Genomic DNA, 16080 nt, shown 5'->3' with positions numbered 1-16080 from the left:
AGTAAACAGCGATGTATAACTGCACAAGTCGCTAAAAATTCTACAATTTAGCGACACATATGTTTACATAAAACAGCGATGAATTATAATAATTTGCTAAAATTTCTAACAATTAGCAATACATAAAATGTAAAGTCGCTATTTCTTCCATATTAGTGATGTATGAATTTACATAAAACAGCGATGCAATATAGACGTAAAAATTAGCAACGTAGAGAGTTAGAGTTGCGGATTCCTCTATGTTTAGTGTCGCAAGTCTCTTTACATTTAGCGACGTTTTTTTGTACTGTGTCGCTGTTTAGTCCACATCAGGTGACTTTTATTTCTGCATCGTTGTTGGTATAATGTTTTTAGTGACTGGACATTTGGCGACTTTGTGAAATGCGTCTCTGTTTATTGCATTTAACGTATTTAATTGCATCGCTAATCAGCGAATTTTGCATAGTGAAAATAGATATCAAAAAAGGAAATTTAACATTAAAAAATGGATAAAAAAAAGGAAATCAATTTCATTTTGGGAGGCCACATAAGGTAAGTTAATAAAAAAAAGTTGAAATTAACAAAAATATTCAAAACAATTGCAAAGGGTGTTGGCCATTGCCCCTTAGGCCACAATACAGCTTCACCCCTTGAAAAAACCAAAGGCCAAAATTAAATTTCTAAATTTAAAAAAATTCAAAAATTCTGAATAGGAGCTTTATTATATATGTATAGATACATATATATTCAAAAGTGTGTATATATATATATATATTCAAAAGTCATGCACCACAAAAATGATGCAGGTGGATGTAACTCACGTCGGAAAATGTACAATTGACAAAAAGAAAGCTCGATTCGGGAGAGGGATAAAATTATAATGGGGTTTGTGGGCCTGGTAGAGACAAAATTGTTCCAGTCCCTCTACATGCCAGCTAGCTAAATGACGTTCTATATATAAAAAGATATTAATGTTTATTATTCTTTTAAGATCATAATCACGAATATTATTGTACCTAATTAGCATAATTGATACAATCACGGATAATTTTTATTTTGGTAATGACACAACCGTGAATAAAGGTGACAGTGGGCAGAAAGAAAATATCTATAAATTAAGCAAAAATTCTGAGGGTATATGATTTATTGATAACTATTTAAATAATTATTTTACATACAAATTTTATTGATAATTATTTATCAATAATAATAAATAATATTTTTTATAATTTTATACATCCACCGTTCTCTAACCGAAATAACAAGATAAAATGTATGAATTCTTAATTAAGATACTTCAAAAAAGGAAATATAATAGTAATGGTAACGTTCAATCTCGAGATAAAATATAATTACACATCACTCACGAAAAAGAACATAATTATATATCCACATCTAACAAGATGTGACAGCCTTGAATACTAGCAACAGAAAGTATCCCGAAGCAAGACACGTTAAAGAAAAGGACGTTATCCAAATTTTAAAAAGAAAAAGAAAACTGACACAATAAAAACATGGCATCAGTAGAATATTTAATATAATTTCAATTTTCAATAAAGTGCTCACAAAACATAAAAAGCCAAAGTTCCCACTCCCTAAAATATAAATTAAGCTAAAAGACCTTCTATACAGTTTGTCTATAATACGGACGATTTTCATACGGATTACAGTATTAATGATGATTTTTTATAGTATTAGTGACGATTTTTTAAAAAATTATCATTAATATTATGAAAAACCATCACTAATATTATGGTCTTCATGTGTACCGTTCTCAACATAAAATTTCTGATGATATATATATATATATATATATGTGGCTATAAAAAAAAAAAAACCCAAATGCATAGTTGTTATACTTAAATAAATAAATTAATTAAATATTGTCATATCTGCCACATCATGGTAAATAAATTTTTATTCATTATTTATACAAGAAATATATAAAATATTATTCCAATGAAAAAAATATATTAATTGATTATTAAGATGGAAATTAAATTCAATTTACTTTTGAATTGTAAACTATAATTAGTTAAAATAATTTTTATATGTTCTATTTGAAATTAATTTAATAGTTATTTTGGGGTGACTAATACCTTATTTTTTATTATTAATAAAAACTATGAATATATAAATGATAACAAAAGTTTGAGGTGCGGAGGTCATGGCCCTCCTGGGCTTGCAGGTCCCTGTTTCTGTGTTAAAAAAAAGAAAAATGATACTCTTTGACGAAAATGATATTTGAATTTGTTTATTTTAAATATTTATTTATTTGTATATGTTAATTCAAGGTAATTTACATAAACTCCCTTTATATTTTTACTTTAATAGTTTACAATAAATGTGTTTTTGTCATTATAAAAAATTGAACCTTATTGATCACCATATTTTAAAGTTACCGAGAAAAATAAAAAAATATGTTACAGAAAATTTTAAGAGAATATATGCAATATTTTTTTAACAAAAAATGTATTTGAAAAAACTTTAAACTAAAAGTAGAATTTGTCATTACGTTTTTTATTATTATTATTAAATGATTATTGTTGTCTTCGAGATGGCCAAAAGCGTTGTTCTCTTAGGGTAATGTACTTGGTAGAAACAATGAGATTGTTACTCGAATGTTTCTTAGGGATTATTTTTTTTTTTTGAACAATATAATTTTTACTAGAAGAATAACAAAACAATTAAGAATTTTGCTTGCATAATTATTGAAGTTAATTTTTAATATCGCATATTATATATAAATAAATAAATAAATAGTAAAAAATATATATATATACATATACACCCCATAACAAATCTGCAATACTTATTAATAATGCATATTATATTGATTTGGACATTACATTAAACATTACTCGTACAGATAGACGTCGACGACGCACACAATCAGCCCTTTGGCAAGTCGATAGCCTCATGCTACGTACAGACTCGAAACCTTCCGGTGTCATTATTCGTTATAGTAGGCGTTTATAATATAGAAAAGCACATAGACCAACCATTTTTTTTTTTTTTATTTAAAATTTTCCTGTGGACTTAATTAGATAACATTATTAAGGACGATTTTAAACACTACAACAAAAGAAGTATCCAGGTACATGCATGCATAAACCACATACTCAAACAAGCAAACAAACAAACTACACATTATCGTTAAGTTTTAACCCAAACAGGGTTATGAGGGCCGAAGAAATGGCATATCGAAACTGTTCCAGGCTTGACGCCGAGGAGTTTGAAAGAAACGTGATCGGGTGCCCATTGAGATGTATCGATGTGACAAACCGCAATAGCATTAAGTGCATCTCCGACCTCTTGACCAACGATCTTGATCTGGTACACCCTACTGGTTTGGCTGTGGCACATATATACTATATAAGGGTAGTCCATAATATGGCAGGCCACCATTATTGGGCTATGCACCTCTTTGATGTCGAGGAAAGTGTAGTTCTGATAAACGCTGACTGGTTTTCCCAAATGGGTAGTTTTTATAGCTCTGAAATCGACCCCGTATTGTCCTCCTCCCAACATAGAGCTCGCGAATTCGATGAAGGATTCTATGGAAGTTGCACAAGTCTTTTGCTCCCCCTTTATGGGTTCCTCTGCGCAGGTTTTCAGAGTCCTCTCCGCTAATTGGGCCTCTGGAGATCCTGGAGCCATCCCGAAGAGTTGAAGAAGAAGCGGAAGTTCTTTCACTGAAAATGGAATGCGATCCGCAACTTCTTTGGACAGAAACGGAGGTAACGAAGAAGGGTCTCTGGTGTAAAACTGAATGCCCACTGCTTTTCCCACATAGAGATCATCCACAGTGAAGAATCCTACTCTTCTAGCCATATCCAGAGGATCATCACCGCCGTACTGCTGCTGCTGGTGGTGCTGAGGATGACCATTTCCAGTGCTGCACAACTGCATAATCGAATTAATTCAACATGGAAAAATATTGTAAATTAATTAGATATATATATATATATATATATATATATATATATATATAGATACATATATGTACTAACTATATTCAAACCAAAAACATTAATAAAAATGAAATTTAAATTATTACCATCAACAGGGAAAGGTACACGATGAGAAGAATACAAGAAGCAATTTCCTTTGCCATTTTTCTAATTTTCTTCGCTGTCCTCACACTTTCTCTCTCGTTTTTCTTTTTAGATAAGGGAGTATATGAAAGAGGATATAAAACAAAAATTAGACTTTTAGAGAAGGGCCTGCTGTCAAATATTATTTGCCCTCTCTCTCTCTCTCTCTCTCTCTCTCTCTCTCTCTCTCTTTCCTTTTTTAAATTTATTTATTTAAAGTGAAAGGTTATTTGAAATTCAATCTATATATATATATATATATATTAATGGTATATATTACTGAAGTATTAACTAAAAAAGCTCAACCATCTGTTGACCGGCTCGAGCTCGGTTCAGTTTTACCTTGCTCGAATTCGATTCGTAAAGAAAATAAACCAAGTTCGAACAAAAATTGAAGCTTGTGAGCCAATCTTGAGCAATAAATTAAGTTTGTGAGTAACTTAAACTTATAAAAATTATATTATGAATTTAAGTACATTGAGTATTTATAATGCATAAATAGTATTTTTTTCATATTTTAAATTTGTAAACTTTTTAAAAATTAAATTAATTTTATAATAAAATTAATTGAATAATTGAATATTTGAAATTCATATCTATTAATGTTAAAATATTTTAAAAAAATAAATATTCAAGTTTTAAAATTTTTATAATATAATAATTTGAGTAGATCTAAGCTCGAGTTTTTCAAACCAAGCCGAGCTTAAACACTTTTAAAATGATATGAGTTGAGTTTGAAAATACAAAAACTCGACTTGATTTAGGTCATTTACACCATATACTATAAGATATTAAAATAGATTACCAAATGATTGAGCACTTTGCTAGTGTATATATATAATAATAATAATAATAATAATTATGTTTCAATGAGAGAAATTATATATATATATATGTTGAATCCTACTTTGAAAAATTTTACTATAGCCTCCACTAGATTTTATTTCTGTTTCACTCTAGCACCCTATTTAGTCAAATTATTAGTTCGCTTATCCACTTTACTCAAGATGACATTTCTCAAACCTTCTCTTTTTTATCAACCAAAAAAAAAAAAACTTTTTTTTTTCAATATAATACATACAAGAAATAACAGTTATAACTTTATTTATTTAGCCAGTAATAAATTGTTTTTCACAACATATATATATATATATATATATATATTAAAATAGAGATTTATTTCAGGAAATATATATATATATATAAAACAAAGAGGGTTAAAGTGAAATTTACCATATATATATATATATATATATATATAATAATTTTGAAGATTAATTAACATTGCCAGTTTGCTTGCGAACAGATAATTTGCTAAATTTAAAGAAAATATCGATTTGTTAGAATTGTTTAAAACAATGTTAAACATTAATAAATTTGTTTTATTTTTATTTATTTATTATTATAATTTTACCTACAATTATTTTTATTATTTGTTAGTATGTTAAAGATACATCCTAATAGTATTATAAGTATTAGGTTAAAATTATGCAATATAGTAGTCAAAATCATTCAATATAATAACAGAGCTTGTCAAATGTTCAAACCATAATTTTCAAATCCATATATATAATAATTTAGTGTTTTGTTTTTCTCAAGTTATCACTTTTAGTGGTTACCTATAATTCAAATTTTGTATGATTTTAAACTATGAAAAAAAACTTAGTGGAATCGTCCTATAGGATGCCCCACTCACATATGAGGTCCTCTAAAATTTTTACCAAACTATTTGCGCTCTTTATTAGGGAAAAAAAGAAAAAAGAAAGAAAGTTAATTACGCTACTGTATGAAAGATGAAAGAAAGATAATACGATATATATCTTTTGATTCTCGCAACCATTTTATTTTTTCGGTTTTTATAACTTCTATTTCTCAAAAAAAAAAAAAAAAAAAGAAATGATATGATAAATCATAATATAATATATCATATATCGATTTATTAAAACTAATATATATTTATATATTCAGAATCACGATAAAAGAGATATCCACCTTATACGTACATATGCAGGGGCCGACTGTTTTTTTTCCAATTTTGGAAGTTTTGATTGATTATATAAAAATTGGGAAATGTAGACATCCAATAAAACAGCAGTTAAAAGAAAACAACAGGATTATTTGTCTTGTAGTAATGATTGACGGAAAATTATTATTGATGTGACAAACAATTGGGCGCGTTTATTTATTCAAAAAGATAATAATAATGATAAAATAAAATAATACTTCAATCATGTCAAAGCCAAAAGAAAAATGTTAAGAAGTGCCATGTCAGTTTTTTTATTTATTTGTCTGTCAGGATTGCCTTTTCCCTTTTTTAGATGGGGGACTGCGAGGGTTCCATAATATTATGTTTGGAATATTACTTTAAATACCAATATATTCTAATTTTAAAAGGGCGTTCGTGACCACTGGATCAATTTGATTATGTTAATGGATATAGTTATTTTAATTCATACCTCCGATTGATAATTTGCTATATCTTTTCGCAATAATTTTTGGCCTAAAAGCAGTTAAATAATTAATTAATTACAAAATATGAAAAATGTTTATATTTTAATTAATATTTTTAAAAGAGTTTTAAAATATAAAAATATTCAATTTATATTTACATATAATCTATAGGACTCTATATTTAATTTAGATTATATAAATTTTATAAGTGTTCAATTAGAATTTTTTAATAATTTATCAAAATTTAAAAGTATATGAAAAATCATTGATTTAAAAGAATTTTATAAAATAATAGATTATATTAGATTTTAGAAGGGTTAGTATAAAAACCAAAATCTATCACATATCCAGTCTTATGATATAAACATTTTCAATAATTCTATTTATTAATTTTTTTTTTACAACATCGAAAAAATAAACAACTATCAAACTGATGTGGTGAGGAAAAAATAAACATTTCAAACACTATAAAACTTCCTTCAAAATTTAAGTTTTAATATATATATATAACTAATTAATAATCATAAATAGTATTCCATATATTAATATTAAAAATCATTTTATAATAACTTTAAAATCCACAAATATAATGGTTAAATAGTTTATTCTGCCAAAATTATCTCCTATCCAAATTTTGTAAGATTTTAAACTGTCGGTGGTTACTACACATGGCAAAGTAGTCCTTTAGGATGCCCCAGTCACTGTAGGCGCAATGTGAGTAGAGACCACTAATACTTCCACCAAGTTAGTTGCCTCTTTATTAGAAAAGAAAAAGTTTACTGCATTATTGTATAAACCATATAAGAGAGATAATGTGATATTTATCTCTTGATTCTTGCAATTATTTTAATTTTTCCATATAACTTTTATTTCCCAAAAAAAGAAAATGAAAGAGATAATATATTAGATTTTTAAAATAATATTATAAGTTGTTTAATAAAGTTAAAACTAATATATATTTATCAATTTATAAACACGACAAAAGAAAATTTACCTTATATGTACATATGGAGGGGTCGAGTCTTGTTTTTATTTTTATTTTTTATTATTAGTTGCAATTTTGGAAGTTTTTGATTTATTATACAAAAATTGGGAAATGTCGACATCCAATAAATAGCAGTTAAAAGAAAACAACAGGATTATTTTTGTGTTGCAGTGATTGAGGGAAAATTATTGGTGATAGTAAAATAATTAAGCACATTTATTTATCCAAGAAGATAAAATAATACTCCAGCCGTCGCGACCGTTCCATTTAAAATTAGAATATATTGGTATTTAAAATAATGTTTGAAACATAATATTATGGAACCCTCACATAGTATTATGGGAACTCTCACAGACTTCCACCTAAAAAACGAAAAAGGGAATCCTGTATAGCTTTTTTTTTTTTTTTTTTTTTTTTTGGATGAATAAGGACCACTTCTATATAAGGATTCATAATGGAGACAATTCCATTGGATTTTTTTTTTTTATTTTCCAAATGCCTTATAATATATGTGTGTGTGTATATATATATATATATATAGAGTTTTTTTATGGTCAGGACCGATCTGATGAAAATGGTGTGGTCCAAAAACATGAAAAAATAATCAATCATTAGATTTCAATTTATCCAGTGAACAATTCAGATATTTTCTTATCACACGTGAAAAGATTGCAGCTTCAAAAAAATTTCTTTCAAACCTTTCCGCTTCAAAATATCATTTTCTTTCCCGTTAGCACCACTGTTTCACACAAACTTTACAATTTCAAAATTTCCAAATAAAATCCTCCATCTCTCATCATTTCAAAACTCCCAAATAAAATTCTCCATCTATCACCGTTTCAAAATTCCCAAATAAAATCCACTACTCCAGTCCCATATATTTTTTTATTGCTTCCACCGCTTGGGCCTTCTTCTCGACAATTTTAAATCCATTTAGAGCTTCGGTTAAAGGTTAATATTTGTGAGCCATTATTTTTTTTTAAGCCTTTTTTTTTTTGTTTTCTAAGTGTGAACAAGAAGTAAAAAAAAAAAAAAAAAAACAATGACATCGATGACCTGTAAAACGTCACTAGCTTAGGTACCAAATAAGTGGTCATTTTCCTCTAGATTAAGGGCTGCTCTTTTTTGGTGGTCTAGAGTAGTCTTGACGTGGTCGAGAGCGAAGTCCCGGTGCTGACTGTATCGCATCCCAGAGCAGAAAGGACACGGCCTTGATAATCGAGTCTCGTTTGGTTGGGTTCTTTTGAGTTTTGAGGCCCCGATCTTGATCATATATGAGATTAAGGAGTTCCTACTTTGAGAGTTTCGATTGAGCTGTGAGGATGAGCAGGCGATCATAAAGGAGTTAGAATGGTGGGGTTTCAGAGAACAAGAATTGAAATGGTGGTGTTGTGGGTTGAATTGAATATTGGAAAGAAGGAGGTTTGAGGATGCAAAGTTCTGGAATTTTTTTTTTTAATTCCTTTGTAATTTTTTTATATTTTTGCAAGTATCATTCAAAATAATAAAATTAAAACTTAACCAAAAAAAATTGAGAACTAATTGAAAATTACTAAATTGAAAAGATAATAAAAAAAATTGGAGGACTAAAGCTAACACTATTACATTCTAGCAGTGTTGGCTTTGGTCCCTCAATTTTTAAATTTTTTTTTACTTTCATTTTTATTTTTTAATTCCTTTATAATTTTTTTTATATTTTTGTAAGTATCATTCAAAATAATAAAATTCAAACTTAACAAAAAAAATTGAGGACAAATTGAAAAGATAATAAAAAAAATTGGGGGACCGAAGCCAGCGTTATTACATTCTAGCAGCGTTGGCTTTGGTCCCTCAATTTTTAAATTTTTTTATTATTTTTTTAATTCTTTTATAATTTTTTTTTTATATTTCTGTAAGCATCATTCAAATAATAAAATTTAAACTTAACAATAAATATTGAAGACTAATTGAAAATTACAAAATTGAAAAGATAATAATAAAATTGGGGGACCAAAGCCAATGCTATTACATCCCAGCAGTATTGGCTTTGGTCCCCTAAATTTTTACTATTTTCTTTTTTATTTTTATTTTTTTAATTTCTTTGTAATTTTTTTATATTTTTGCAAATATCATTAAAAATAATAATATTCAAATTTAACAAAAAAAATTGAAGACCAATTGAAAATTCTAAAATTGAAAAGATAATAAAAAAAATTGGGGGACCAAAGCCAACGCTATAACATCCCAGCAGTGTTGGCTTTGATCCCCAATTTTTTAAATGGTTTTATTATTTTCTTTTTTATTCTTTTTAATTCCTTTGTAATTTTTTTTTATATTTTTTACAAGTATTATTTAAAATAATAAAATTCAAATTTAACAAAAAAAAATTGAGGATCAATTAAAAATTACAAAATTGAAAAGATAACCCAAAAAAAAAAATAGGAACCAAAGCCAACGCTTTTACATCCTAAAAGCCTTAACTTTGGTCCACCAATTTTTAAAATTTTTTTATTATTTCTTTTTTTACTTCCTTTGATGAAAATTGGACCAAAAAAAGAGGAAAAAACTTTTGATGAAAATAGGTTAATGAACAAAAAAAGAAAAAAAAAAAAGAGGGCAAAAAAAAAAAAGATGGCTTCTCTTCAAAATTGGACTAAAAAAAGAGGAAATCTTTTTTTGATAAAAATATGATAATGAAAAAAAAAAAAAAAGAGGGTTTATGTTTAAAATTAGACTAGAAATGAAGAAAAAATGAGAAGAGAAAAAAAACTGTCATAAAAGGGAGTAAAGCCAACGCTATTTTCTTAACAAACGTCGGTTTTGTACAAGCTTTCGCAACGCTATTTTAAAATTATGCCGCTAAAAACTGTGTATATAAATTTTAAAAACCAAGTATATACTTAGTTTTATCACAATTTTAAAATAACGTCGCTAAATCCTGTACAAAGCCTATACTTGTTAAGAAAATAGCATCGGCTTTGCTCCTTTTTGTGACAGTTTTTTTTTCTTCCCATTTTTTCTTCTTTTCTAGTCCAATTTTAAACACAAACCCTCTTTTTTTTTTCATCATCATATTTTCATCAAAAAAACTTTCCTCTTTTTTTGGGTCCAATTTTGAAGACATATCCTCTTTTTTTTTTTTTTTTTTCATTATCATATTTTCATCAAAAGTTTTTTTCCTCTTTTTTTTGTCCAATTTTAAACAAAACCTCCCTTTTTTTTTTGGATTCATTATCATATTTTCATCAAAAAAATTACAAGAAAGAAAATAATAAAAAATTAAAAAAATTAGAGACCAAAGCCAATGCTTTTGTAACACCCCGTCCCAAATCGCACCGGAATCCGTGCACGTTGACCGAGGTTGACCGTTGACCGTTGACCGAAGGGGGTCAAAAGTTGACTTTTTGACTCGATGAGAATTTTGAGTTGACTAGGGTACCGTGGCGAAGTGCATGATGCCACGAGTTCGTAGACTGGTAGCACGTCAAAAATGGAGCTACGGTTTGAAAGTTATGGACGAAACAAGTTGCGGTCCAAACTGTCCAAGGGGTGCCGGAGTTGACTTTTGGTTTATGGGGAATTGAGCTTTGACTCATGCATGGTTGTGAAGTGCTCGTCGATACGAGTTCACAGACTAGCGGCACGCTCAAAACGGACATCCGGTTAAAAAGTTATGGACGTTTGAAGTTTACCGGATACCATATTATTTTAATGTTTTTGGGTCGGTGAACAGTGAAATGCCACGTGTCAGCTTCTGATTGGTCCACGTGGCATGAACAGTATCATGCAGGGTTTTTATTTGTTAAAACACTCGGGGAAGAGAGAGAAAGAGAGAGAAGAGAGAGAGGAGAGAGAAAGAGAGAGGAGAGAGAGAGAGAGAGTCACCGGCCGCCGGCCATTTTCACGTTTTCCGGCCTAGTTACTGTACACGCGCCAGCCAGCCAGATTGCCCACCTCATTTCCGGCAAAACCTCCAAATTTCACGGCGAACGGCCACCGGACGCGCCCGGATCGGACGTCCGAAGTTTGGCGGCGATTTTTCCCCCTCCACCGCCGGCCACTGCGAATCGGCACTATTCCGGCTGATATACAGTACACGCGCCATACACCCATCATCCTCTCCTCAAGTCCGGCCTACCCACCAAAAATCACGGCCATCGGACCACTGACGCGCCGGGATCGGAGCGTTTTCCGGCGAGGGGTCGGAAATCTTCAAACGGTGATTTCTCCGCCGTCCGACCTCCATTTTGCTCACCGTCGGTCCCGTTGGATTACTCTCCTCACGATCTACAAATCTGCAAAATTTCACAGCCAACGGCCACCGCCGGAAAATACTGTTCCGGTGACCGTGGCGGCCCGCCGGAAAATACTGTTCCGGCGAGTACCCGAAAATTCCGGCCAGCTCCAGTCCGCAGTGTTCGACCTCCTAAACCCAAATCCGACTTCCGTTTCCGCCAATTCGCGACGGTTTAGGAGAATTGCGGAGCCGAAACCCGGAAAGCTTCCCGACGAAATTCAAACCCCGTCGGGTACGATCATCGAAAATTAAGACCGGATCTGTGATTAGCATCACTCGAGCTTCGATTCGGTATATAACTCGTAAATTCTAGATATCGTTTGTGTTTTGACCCCCCCGGGTACCGGATATTATTTACCCGAATAAAATATTAATTTATTTGACTGTCTGTGAATTTTGTTCTAGGAGCACCGGTGAGTCGTAGAATTGATCCCGTAGTGGATCATGGGTTAATTGCGTGCTCCAGGTGAGTGACCCACCTTCAAATTAATTTTGGGGAATTTAATTGATGAATATATTATGTGTGAATTAAATATTTGGAATTTAATTTCTATGTGCCAAATATTTATTGGATTTATTATATAATTATTTATGAATTTATTGGATTTAAGAAAATGCGAATTCTACAAATTTATGCCGTGTGGAATTATTTTATGGTTTTGAGGATTTTGAAATTGGTGTGGTTTTAATGGTAAATTGGGCACGATTTGATTTTCAAATATTTCAAGGAAAATATTTGGTTATGTTGGTGATTTCAATTTTTATGAAATATGCCCATAAAATATTATGGGATTTGATTATGATATTTCGAGAAATTATTTATGCTTGGAAAAAATGTGGATATTTGAATTGATGGATTTGGGAGTTGGTGGATTTGAAAATCATGGGATTTATGGTATTAATTATAAGGAAATTGTGGAGAATTTCCCGGTTCAAGCGGATGGATTATGCCCGCTATGCTTATGAAAAATGTGAAATTTGTTTTATGATTTAAATTTATGGATTTTATAATTTTTAGATGCACCGTGCACGTACTGGTGTTCTGATTATGTGATATGGTATATGTGATATGGTTAGTGTGCACACGGTTGTGATTAGCGCGCAGGTGGGTGTGAGTAGCGCGCGGTTGATATTATGAGGGTGTCCTGTGGATGCCATCGGAGAGGGCGGCCACCCCCCTTTGGCCGGGACACCAGGTTAGCAGCGGCGCAGTGGGACGCCACGCGACCGTATGCCGGTTTCTCTCTATAACCTCCTGTCTGGCAGTACCTCGGGACGCTGGGTACTCTGGCGCCACTGGTATATAGTGGGTGCATCAAATGATTTTCAGAACTGTGTTTTAAAAATAAAATGTTTGGAAACTGAATTGGAATTAAAAATATAATTGTTACCGCTTCTGGTATTTAATTGATGTCTTGGTTTTCAGGGAATATGGATAAAGGGTTTTGTGAAATTGTTTTAAAAGGGGAACCTTTCCAACTGAGAGAATTGTAAGGGTTTTGAGAGAAAATATTATTTCCAAATAATTATTATTTATACTTATTACTGTGATATTATATGGTATAGTAGTAGGGTCGCTCACTGAGATGATTAGCATCTCACACTCTTAAATTCCGTTCCTCTAGGTACCAGGTTGTCGGTGTTCACTCGGAGCGGACTTGATCTTCCTCGCTGTTTTAGTTCGGCAGTACCCTGTTATTCTTTTATTGCAGTTGTAATATTTCTTTCACTCTTGTTGTATTTATTTTGCACTGGATTACTGTATTTATTTTTTTAAGTGCTGCAATTTGTGGAATCGATTTGTAGTACTGTGGGAGGAATAAGGGGATAATTTTAGAAGTGTGTTTTCAGTGCAGGGAATTTTGTGGTAAGTAAATCCCTTAGGGGAGGCTCTGCCGGATTTTCCGTTGGAAGGTTCGGTAGGGTTTCCCTGGGATCAGGGTTGTCTAGGGTTCCGGGGAAGGAATTCTGGACGGGTCCTGACAGCTTTGACATCCTAAAAGTATTGGCTTTGGTCCCCCAATTTTATTTTTGTTATTTTTTCAATTTTATAATTTTGAATTGGTCCTCAAATTTTTTTGTTAAGTTTGAATTTTATTATTTTGAATGATGCTTACAAAAAGATAAAAAAAAAAAATTGCAAAGGAATTAAAAAAAAAGAAAATAATAAAAAATTTTAAAAAATTGAAGGACCAAAGCCTACAATCTACTAGCCAAAGATAAACCAAAACAAACCTTGCTTAAGTGGTCTACTGGCCACCCCGTTCCATCTGTTGCTGCATCAAAAGCTTCACTTGAACTTCATCATATTCAAGGAAAGAGAGGAATTTGGTTTTGTGGAGCATATCAGGGTGAGCTTTCCTGCTCCTTAAAGATAGCAAACATTAAAATCCTAAAAATAAGACCAAAATGTTTCCTAGCTAAGTCATAGCTCTATCTTGGAATAACTTATTAAAAATATTAAAATCAGAATAAGTAGTGTTATAGGTCTCCAATTCTTTAACTGTTCACATTGACTTTAAATTTTCTAACTCTTGAGTATTATTGAATGTTTTCTGTCAGGTTATGGCTTCCATGAGGATGGATTGAAGGTAGTTTACTAGAGGTTGTCTATTTTTATAACTTAAAGATTAATGTAATGTCAATAGGTATAAAAAAATGGTCAATTTATTGTTTACTTTCCTTTTCTCAATAGTCTAAAAAAACTTATTTCAATGAGGTAGTTTTGAAATTCAAGCCTATATAGTTCTCAGGTCTCTTCAAGAATTTATAGTTTGAGAGTAAGGTTTCATTTGCTGGCTGGAATGGCAGCTGCACATGGTATACTTGGAGAAAGTTGTGCCCTTCACAGCAACCCAAAACACATGGTAACTTCTTTGATGGAAATAGGAGCATGCCTATTCATTACTAGATTTCTTGGATACTATGTCTCTACTGGATGTTTGATGTGAGTCTTCACTTGTAATAGAAACTATACCTACTAGTCCAACAGTTGATAAATCCCATATCTTTGTGTAGAATTCTTACTCTTTTTTGCAAACTTTGGTGTTTTGTCTTTCAAGTTAATTTTCATATCTTACCAGTGTGTTTGATATGAAGTATTTATGTTGTCGCAGTTTATTAGAGGAAGGGGGAATAGTATTCACCTTTGCCGGAACCACAAAAAGTTGCAAAATTTAAAAAAAAAAAATTGGGAAAAACCTTTGCCAATGAAATTTATGAGTCGCTAAAATTATCTTATTATATATCGTTATATATTTTAGGCGACTTTTTAATATTTTAATGCGTCGCCATTTGTTTTCTTTTTTTAAAAAATTTAGTTTTTTTAAAATTTTTAAAAATTTATTAAAATATTTAAAATATAAAAGTAATTAAAATATAAAAAAATCCAAACTAACTTCGTCCAAAATAATTAGAATAGAAAACTTTAAAATAAATACTTGTTTATAACAAAACAATTATCAATATAATTAAATATCATCTTATTGACATATTTTTACATATGCATACTCATTGAGATGGAAGTTGACGTCCTCGTGTTAACGATATTACACCCTCATACTGCATATGGAAAAATAAAAAAATTTACTAACACTTATGCAAAATAAATTAATAAAAACTTAATAATTAATAAATTTGTAATTTGGTAAATGAAAATTTAATGAATATTACATTCTTAAGATTTGGCGTCGCACATTTCTCCTAATTAGAAGTGGAAAACACATAAGAAAAAAATAATTAATGAATAAATAAATATTACTTAAAACATAAGTTAATAAATATACGTACCAACTTATTTAGAAAATATTGTTTATCCATATCCCCTCACAGTCATTACGAACATAGCCACTCTCACATTCATCCTCATGATCATTTTCATCAACACTTGGCAATTGTATGACAAATGGATTGTAAGCCATCGTAGTATCGCCAAAAACATCTTCTTCAACCAATTCTTTTTCAACAAAAGTACAATGCCGTGGTGGAGTTAAAACAACAGACCATCTCGAATCAAGTTGATCTTCAACATAAAATATTTTTTGAACTTGTGAAGCCATGATGAATGGGTCAGATTTATATCCAATTTTACTAAAGTTAACACATGTAAATCCTATCTCATTAACTTTCACACCACCGCTGTCAAACCAATCACACTTGAACATTGGAATTCGAAAAATAGTGTAATCGACGTCCCAAATCTCTCTTATGATCCTATAGTATGCCATCTTAGCTAAAATTGGGTTATTATCCTTAGCACTAGCAAAATACTCATTTTTGGCAATAACTTTGAC

At 30.5% G+C, this 16080-nt stretch overlaps 2 protein-coding genes across 2 annotated transcripts; one reads left to right on the top strand and one right to left on the bottom strand.

Annotated features, from left to right (window-relative positions):
• Positions 1-2774: 2774 nt before the first annotated feature.
• On the bottom strand, positions 2775-4256 carry LOC132799471 (BURP domain protein USPL1-like). Its single transcript, XM_060811389.1, has 2 exons — positions 4040-4256; positions 2775-3885 (listed from the first exon to the last, which is right to left on the bottom strand). Exons 1-2 carry the CDS (start codon positions 4094-4096, stop codon positions 3136-3138), a joined length of 807 nt encoding a protein of 268 aa, XP_060667372.1. The 5' UTR covers positions 4097-4256; the 3' UTR covers positions 2775-3135.
• Positions 4257-8563: 4307 nt separating this feature from the next.
• On the top strand, positions 8564-14943 carry LOC107426818 (uncharacterized). The gene is made up of 4 exons (XM_016037114.3): positions 8564-8570; positions 14002-14139; positions 14351-14379; positions 14542-14943. Exons 1-4 carry the CDS (start codon positions 8564-8566, stop codon positions 14737-14739), a joined length of 372 nt encoding a protein of 123 aa, XP_015892600.3. The 3' UTR covers positions 14740-14943.
• The last annotated feature ends 1137 nt before the right edge of the window (positions 14944-16080 follow it).

This window comes from Ziziphus jujuba, chromosome 9 (genome assembly GCF_031755915.1).
Source record: "Ziziphus jujuba cultivar Dongzao chromosome 9, ASM3175591v1".
NCBI classification, from domain to species: domain Eukaryota; kingdom Viridiplantae; phylum Streptophyta; class Magnoliopsida; order Rosales; family Rhamnaceae; genus Ziziphus; species Ziziphus jujuba.
Note: the sequence above shows the minus strand (reverse complement) of the source record. Positions and strands in the feature narration are given on the sequence as shown.